Source organism: Mus pahari, chromosome 17 (genome assembly GCF_900095145.1).
Source record: "Mus pahari chromosome 17, PAHARI_EIJ_v1.1, whole genome shotgun sequence".
In the NCBI taxonomy this organism is placed as follows: Eukaryota; Metazoa; Chordata; class Mammalia; order Rodentia; family Muridae; genus Mus; species Mus pahari.
In genome coordinates this window covers 63,459,719-63,467,936 of record NC_034606.1, presented here as the reverse complement: position 1 = coordinate 63,467,936, position 8,218 = coordinate 63,459,719, and the positions used below count along the sequence as shown (strand labels likewise).

The 8,218-nt window shown below is 46.6% G+C and overlaps 1 protein-coding gene across 1 annotated transcript; it reads left to right on the top strand.

Moving 5' to 3' along the window:
- Window positions 1-3,785: 3,785 nt before the first annotated feature.
- Window positions 3,786-7,657, top strand: Rhebl1 (RHEB like 1). Its single transcript, XM_021217206.1, has 8 exons — window positions 3,786-4,044; window positions 4,610-4,681; window positions 5,363-5,430; window positions 5,729-5,811; window positions 5,903-5,959; window positions 6,163-6,210; window positions 6,886-6,967; window positions 7,121-7,657. The coding sequence occupies exons 1-8, from the start codon at window positions 3,993-3,995 to the stop codon at window positions 7,211-7,213; spliced, it is 555 nt and encodes a 184-aa protein (XP_021072865.1). The 5' UTR covers window positions 3,786-3,992; the 3' UTR covers window positions 7,214-7,657.
- Window positions 7,658-8,218: the final 561 nt, after the last annotated feature.

Genomic DNA, 8,218 nt, shown 5'->3' with positions numbered 1-8,218 from the left:
GAGATGGCTCTGCAATTAAGAGCACTGACTGCTCTTCCAGAGGTCCTGAGTTCAATTCCCAGCAACCACATGGTGGCTCACAACCACCTGTAATGGTATCTGATGCCCTCTTCTGGTGTATCTAAAGACACGACAGTATTAGTCTGGTCTACAAAGCTACTTCTATGACATAGAGAACCCATGTCTTGAAATGCTTAAAAAATTTAAAAAAAAAAAATCATTTGATACCAGGTGTGGTGGCTTAAAACTTAGCAACTGGGAGCCTGAAACAAGAGGATTTTCAGTTTGTGATCAGCATTGGCTATATGGTAAAACTATTAAAAAAACAAAACAAAACAACAACAACAATAAAACCCAACCATATGGGTTGCCAATAAACCATGATGTTGCCAAAATTAAACTTGAGGCCAACTTGGCTAGAAGAGACTTGCTGCCTCTTGTAAAACCAAATAGCCAAGTGTGGTGGCATAGGATTTTAACCCCAGCACTTGGGAGGCAGAGGCAAAAGGATCTCTTGAGTTCCTGGTCAGTCTGGTCTACAAAGTGAATTCCAGAACAGCCAGGGCCACACAGAGAAACCCTGTTTCGAAGAAGAAAAAAATATCCCTGATACTGAATGGAGACTCGCTTGGGAGGTGGAAAAAAGGGAGAAAGAATAGAGCTGTTCTCTAATTAAGACATCAGGCAGCAACGGAGATGGAATGAGTACCAGAAGAGCTTCTCTAGCTACAACAGTCATGAATGTGGGTTGGTACTATAGCTCAGTTGGTAGAGCTTAAAACCCAGGACTCAATCAATCTTTAGCAGCACAGGTCCTCCCAGCTCTCTGGAGTCAGAGGCAGGAGGATTCCAAGTTCAACAGGCTTACTTCCCAGCGTCCACATGGCAACTCACAACTGTGAATCCAGTCCCAAGGGATCACATGTAGGCAACACACCCATACATATTTTTAAAATTTTAAATAAAAGTTCAGGCTCATCCTGGACAATTCGAGGCTGGCTATTCATTATTTTTGGAAGGCAAGGTCTTGTTATGTAGCTCAGGCAAATTGGGAACTTTTGTAAGTTCTGTGGCTGTGGTCCCTGAATTGAGCACTTTCCTTTACTTGCCACTTCCAGGGCCCAAAGCCCAAGGAGTCCTTGCTTTCTTATGAGCTTCTGCCTCCCCGTAGGAAAGTTCAGACTCCATCACTCATTAATGAAAGACACAGGAAGGGAGTGGGGGGTGGGCAGAGACAGAGACGGAGATAGAGACAGAGAGTCTGACTCAGCCAATAGTCAGCACACAGGCCCAGATACTCAAGGTCCTTCTGGACTTTCTACTTCCGTTGAGACTTCAATCCCAGGAACAAATACAGGACAGGAAACAAGAAAGCTGCTAATACAAACCCCAGGTCCCCAGAAAGAATACACTGTTTTTCTGGGTCAGCAGTTGGAAGGAGAGGCAGGTGCATCTCTGGGTGTTCAAGGCTAGTTAGGGTCTATGGCAAAGAGTGCTCTAGACCAGCCAGGTCTACATAGTGTCTCAAACAAAGAAAGAAAGAAACAAAGGCAAGGAAACCAATCTTGTGGCACTCACCTTTATCCTAGCACAGGGAGGCAGTGGCAGTGAGATCTCTGTCAGTTTAAAGCCAACCTATTTCAGGAAAAGTCAGAACTATCTAGAAAGATCCTGTCTCAAAAAAACTAAACCTAATTAAAAAAAAAACAATGAAATACAAAAACAACAAAAATCTCCCCAAACTCCATATTGTTTTAAGCCACTAAGTAATAGTGTTATTATTATTATTACTATTACTATTATTTTCTCAAGACAGGGTATCTCTGTGTAGCCTTGACTGTCCTGGTACTCACTCTGTAGACCAGGATGGACTTGAATGCAGAGAACTGCCTCGTGAGTCTTGAAATTAAAGGTGTGCTTACCACTGCCAGTGCTGTTTATGATGATAATGATGTTTGTTATGTACCAAGAAGAAGGTGAATTCTTAGTCATGGAAAACGAAGAAGTCCTGGGAAGCATAGCGTTAAGTCACAGTTTTGCATTGCTGTGGCTAGGTAACTGAGAACAACACACTTCAAGGAGAGAGAGGTTTGTTCTTTTTTGTTTTTATTTCATTTATTTTATTTTTTAAAAAGATTTTATTTATTTATTATATGTAAGTACACTGTAGCTGTCCTCAAACGCCCCAGAAGAGGGAGTCAGATCTCATTAAGGATGGTTTGAGCCACCATGTGGTTACTGGGACTTGAACTCTGCACCTTTGGAAGAGCAGTCAGTGCTCTTACCCGAGTTCGTTCCTTTTTGGCTCAGAACTTCATGTGGTTAATCTATGATCACTTTGGCTCTAAGTTTGTGCCCACTGTGACATAGTCTCATGGATAGTGGGCACATGTGATGGAAAAGCTTCTTCACATCAGACAGCAAACAAAAACAGGCATAGAGGAAGAGCCCAGAGTGAACCAGCAACACAGAGCCTCAGGAGCACCGACCACCAGCAGCCAACTTCCTAGGTCCTACCTCAACAGGATGAAACCTCTGGTTAAGTTGAAGCTGCCCATGACATACATACTTGTCTCCCTAAGATTGTGTGTGTGTGTGTGTGTGTGTGTGTGTGTGTATGTGTGTTCTGGGGACTGCAAACAAGGCTGGCCTCATGCAACTCCAAACTCTGAGTAAATTTAAATGCTGGGAAAACAGATGCCATGTTTATCTCTTTTAGCAAGCCTGCAACAGTGTCTTGTCCAGAGCATGTGGAACGTGGGCAACAGCCTTTTTTCTTTTTCTAGGACAAGGTCTCTTGGGCTCACACTCACTATGTAGCTGAGGCCGTAATGAGTTTGAACTCCTGACCTTCTTGACTTCGCCTCTTAAATCCTTCGATTATAGACCTAGGATTTTCTTTTCCTTTTTCCCTTTTTCTGGACAAAGTCTTGGGTGGCTTGATCTTGTATAACCCAGGCCGATCTCAAACTCATAGATAGCATCCTCCTGTCTCATTTATTTGTTGAATAAATGAGTGCCCCGGGTATGATAAGGAAAGCTGAGACTGCGCGCGCACACACACACACACACACACTGAAATAATTTCCCCAAGAACAAGAACTCCAGTTCTGTGAAATCAGAGGCCTAGAACCCACCCCTACTCCCGCTCCTGAGAACAGGTTTCTCTGTGTAGCCCTGGCTGTCCTGAAACTCACTCTGTCGATCAGGTTGGCCTCAAACTCTGAGATATGCCTGTCTCTGCCTCTAGAAGGTGGGATTAAATCCGTGCTTCAGAAGCCTAGAATCTTTTCAACAAAACCTCCAGCCCAAAGCCACCTGTAGTGGTGCACCCCTTTGATCCAGTTCTAGGGAGGAGGAGGCGAGTGGATCCCAGCGAGTTTGAAGCCAGCATGGTCTAGAGAGAGAGCTGTAGGCCAGCCAGGATACACCACTAAGACCCTGGCTCAAAAACAAATACTTCAGCCCAACTACAACTGATATTTTCCTTTTCGTTTTGTATTTTCACAACAGGTGTTTTCCATCTGAGATTCATAGCTTCTTTGGCTAGGCAGCAAGTATCTCTAGGACCCCGAGTTCCTTTCTCTTTCTTTATGAATGAAAAGGCTCAGGTCTACGCATGTGCAGCTCCCAAAGATCCCGCTCCACGTGAGGCCCACCCTTCCCTCCTGTGTGTGACTCCGCCCTCCTCCATTCTAATAGACCAATGGGGAGCAGCATGTGGGGCGGAGCCGGGAGCCGCCCGGTTAGGTATCCCGCTCCTCTTGTCCCCTCCCCTGCCCCTCGCGCCTGGCTCCCTTGCGTACAGCCGCTGTGTTGTGATCACGTGGGCTGCCTGGGGCGCGCGGCTTGTTTTGGTTTTCCTTGGACTTGCCGTGCGTAGCTTCGGTGAGCCACTGTTCTTCCCAGGGTCCACCTCGGTCTGCACCTCGGCTGATCTTCGGGTTCCCTCGGCCCGTACTCTTACGAGCCCCGCGGGGCGGCGTCCTGTCATGCCGCTGGTGCGCTACAGGAAGGTGGCCATCCTGGGGTACCGCTCCGTAGGTAAGTCCCCGCCCTCCCGAGAGCACCGTTGCTTTGTGGCCAGAAGAGGCGCGCTGACGCGGAAATGTGACACGAGGACCCCATGTGGCCTGGGAAGAAGTCGGGTTTGCTGCTAGGAGATGGAAAAATGGAGAGATGCTGGAAGAGGAGCGCGCAAGGGTTAAAGTGTACCGGGCTGTGGTTGCACCAGTCGTCCCCGCGTTGCTCTGGGAGCGGGGGTGGGATCTGTATTTGAAGGCGTGGTGGAGATCTCTGCGGGCTAGACAGTCGCAAGTGTCCTTGGCTTGGTGCACTAGATCCTGGGGAACCTTTTCCAAAGGGTGAGATGGGGTGGGGCAGGAAAGGGCTTCCTGCAGCGTCACTGAATGCATCGAATCACCAAAACGCCGCGGGATCTACTTGTTAGGATGATGGTAATAAAAGACCAAGGGCAAGCATTGCTTGGGAGCTCCCATAGTCTGGGATGCTGATGTGAGGTGCCCTTTGGTCCTGGCCTCAATCCGAAAGGACAAAAGGTGTAAATGTGGATGGATGACTGTATTACAACAAACTTTGGTCCTTAAAGGGAAGACATCTTTGGCACATCGATTTGTGGAAGGCGAGTTCCTGGAAGGCTACGACCCTACAGTGGAGAATAGTAAGTAGTTGCACCCCCCCCCCCTTTTTTTTTGTTTTGGAGACAAGGTTTCTTTGTGTAACCTTGCCTGCTAGAATTAACTCTGTAGACCAGGTTGGCTCGATTTCAGAGATCCTCCTGCCTCTGCCTCTGGAATACTGGGATTAAAGACATGTGCCACTACCACCTGGCATGAGTAATTTTCTCTAGTGTGAGGGGGATGGAACCTAGATAAACTGGGTGCCCTCTCTAACTCCATAATTAGAGATTTCTTTGTTGCAAAGAGGATGGTTTGTTTATACGTTCCTCTAATCAGCTCTGGGAATCCCATTCTAGTGTCTAGAGCATGGAGTTTGTGCGGTTCTAGTCCAGAATAGTATAGACCAGTGGTTCTCAGTCTGTGGGTTGAGACCCCATTTGCAACCCTGTACCTCCAAAGATATGTACATTGCGATTCACAACGATAGCAAAATCATAGCTATGAAGTAGCAACAAAAATAATTTTATGGTTGAGGGGTCGCCACAACACAAGGAAGTGTTTTAAAGGGTTGCGGCATTGGGATGGTTGAGAACCACAGGTGTTGATGAAGACAGTAAGTCAGTGTGTGTCACTCGTGGCATCAGGACTATATAGGAACATACATCATTGGGACTACAAAGCATCTCACAGTCAAGAAGCTTCGTTTTTGTTTGTTTTTCCAGCTTACAGCAAGACAGTGACTCTTGGCAAAGATGAGTTTCATCTACATCTGGTGGACACAGCAGGGCAGGTACCAGTTGTGGTAGGGTGTCCAAATGTTATAGTTCAGTCCATTATAAAGTCTGGTAGTGTGTGTGTGTGTGTGTGTGTGTGTGTGTGTGGTTCATGTGGGACATCGTATGAAAAGAAAGGCATTTAGCTGTTAGCAGTGTGCAGAGCTCAGTGGAGCTACTTCATAAAACCTTGTTTGATGGAAGAGACTGAAGCGAGGAATGTCCTGGGGAGGGTCACTCGTGTGTGCACTATGCCACCGGCTTATACTGTTTGAAGGCATGGGTGTCCATACTCACGTTTTTGTTTGCTGCTAGGATGAGTACAGCATTCTGCCCTACTCGCTCATCATTGGGGTCCATGGTTACATTCTTGTATACTCGGTTACCTCTCTGCGCAGGTATGTCACTGAGGTTTTTGAGTGGGGAACTTGTCAAGACTGGACAGTTATCCTAGAACTAAAATCCTAGCTCTGTTTCTTATGTCTGAAGCTTCCAGATCGTTAAGAACCTGTACCAAAAGCTCCACGAAGGCCATGGTAAAACCCGGTAAGTGGCTTTAGGACATAGAGACATGAAGGTATGGAAGGAAGCGAGAGGGTGAATGAACTCTAAAAGGAGGCTAGACGTAGATCATGGCTGGCTTGTTTGTGAATCATCTGGCCTTGATGGAGTTGGAGTAGCTGGGGTCCATGGGGGATGGGGAAGGGGATCTTACAAGTGTAACTATAGCAACTGCTTTTTCATCCCAGGCTGCCAGTGCTGCTTGTGGGGAACAAGGCCGATCTCTCTCCAGAGAGGTGGGTAAGACTTGCTGCTCAGGCAAAGGAAAGTGATTTGTATCAGGGATCAATCAAGCTGTAGTCCTTCCCGGCTCTGATGCTTGCCTGAAGCAATTTTACGGCTTGATTGGTTTTTTGAGACAGGATCTTTACCATGTAGCCCAGGCTGTCCTTTAACTCTAAATTCTCCTACCTTTCCAAATAGTGCTGAGTAGTGGTCGGTCACTGTGCCTAGCTGGCCTCCACCCACTCCCTGAGCTTTTCATCCTTACTTTGAAGGTCACTTAAAGATAATCCTTGGGCTGGTGAGATGGCTCAGCGGGTAAAAGCACCCGACTGCTCTTCCAAAGGTGCGGAGTTCAAATCCCAGCAACCACATGGTGGCTCAAAACCATCCTTAACGAGATCTGACTCCCTCTTCTGGAGTGTCTGAGGACAGCTACAGTATACTTACATATAATAAATAAATAAATCTTAAAAAAAAAAGATAATCCTTTCATAGTTTATATTTCAGGTTTACATTTACATATCGTGCTTTTGTTTACATGTATTTTCTTTTTCTTCACCTCCTCAAGCCTTGGGGGAGGGGTTGTGAATCATCAGAAGGAATCTTAAACCCTAGAGATTTTTTCAGAGAACTTGTAGACGTTGCTATCTGCTTTCCATCTTGGTGTGTTCCAAATCTGCTTCCAGAGAGGTGCAGGCAGTGGAAGGAAAGAAGCTAGCAGAGTCCTGGGGTGCGATGTTTATGGAGTCGTCTGCTCGGAATAACCAGGTGCTGAGTGTAAACATGGGTCCCAGTGGCAAGGCTAACCGTGTCTCCCTACACACTGCTTGGCAGTGGGGACCGTTAGGAAGCTGTTTGCCTCGGGTCTGGGCAGTATAAGCTCTGAGCCAACAGATTGACTGCTGACGTTATTCCTTGTAGCTAACTCAAGACATCTTCATAAAAGTCATCCAGGAGATTGCGCGGGTGGAGAATTCTTATGGACGACAAGACCGCCGATGCTATCTTATGTGAACTCTTGGCGTGGAATAACTGCCCTGTTTCTGCCGCAGGCATTGTCCAGCCCACAGCGGTGGGGCAGACCCTCAGGATGTAACTGCTGTGATTGCCAACTATGTCCCTCGTCCTCTGGGCACACAGTATGGCACTCTCTTTTTTGCACACTTGTCCCAGGTTCTGGTAGCCTGGATGTTAATGTTTACAAAGGGGCAAGATGTCTCAGGGACCCTGGCTTCTAACTCCTTGGTTTTCTAAACGAATTTTTACAGTCTGTACAGTTGGGCTATGAGTCTTGGGCATTGATTACCCAGGACCCACCCTCCTGGGTAGATTTTGGGTATTGGTTGGGTGAGGGTGTTCGTTCCTTGGCAGTTCTGAAGTAGAGCTGTCTGCTGGGGTAACAGTGTGTACTTCCAAATAAACTGAGAAACCTTTTGTTGACTTTTGTGTCTGGGGAGAGTTGAGGACACAGTATTATGCTTCAGTATTTAGTATGGGCTCTTGTCTTTCTCCTCACTAAGGACCCCACCCTAAGACTTAACCACTCGCCTTTTTTCATCTATTTTGATGTTTCTTTTTTGTTTGTTATTTATTTTTTTTTTTTACTTCACCAAGTTCTGTTGGGCTGCCCCACCCATCTAAGTTTGTGGGTTCTGAAGATCCCCTTAACTACAGATGTACTGCCCTCTAGTGGCTAACTGCCATATGCCGCTCGACTGGCTGTTGTCCTGAGACCATGACATTTGCTGTGTCCCCTCATTTCTAATGATGTCAAGGAGAGTAGAGGTGGGGACTAAAAGTGTGTGATAACCCAAGAAAATTGAGAAAAGAGGGCTGGTGAGATGGCTCAGCAGGTAAGAGTACCCGACTGCTCTTCCAAAGGTCCTAAGTTCAAATCCCAGCAACCACATGGTGGCTCACAACCATCCGTAACGAGATCTGACTCCCTCTTCTGGAGTGTCTGAAGATAGCTACAGTGTACTTACATATAATAAATAAATCTTTGAAAAAAAAAAAGAA

What these genes read in the sequence shown, in the direction of transcription:
- Rhebl1 (XM_021217206.1), top strand. Translation starts at nt 3,993, where the DNA reads ATGCCGCTGGTGCGCTACAGGAAGGTGGCCATCCTGGGGTACCGCTCC. An exon ending in TCGGTTACCTCTCTGCGCAG is followed by an intron (nt 5,812 to 5,902) that starts GTATGTCACTGA and finishes TTATGTCTGAAG; the next exon opens with CTTCCAGATCGTTAAGAACC. An exon ending in GCCGATCTCTCTCCAGAGAG is followed by an intron (nt 6,211 to 6,885) that starts GTGGGTAAGACT and finishes ATCTGCTTCCAG; the next exon opens with AGAGGTGCAGGCAGTGGAAG.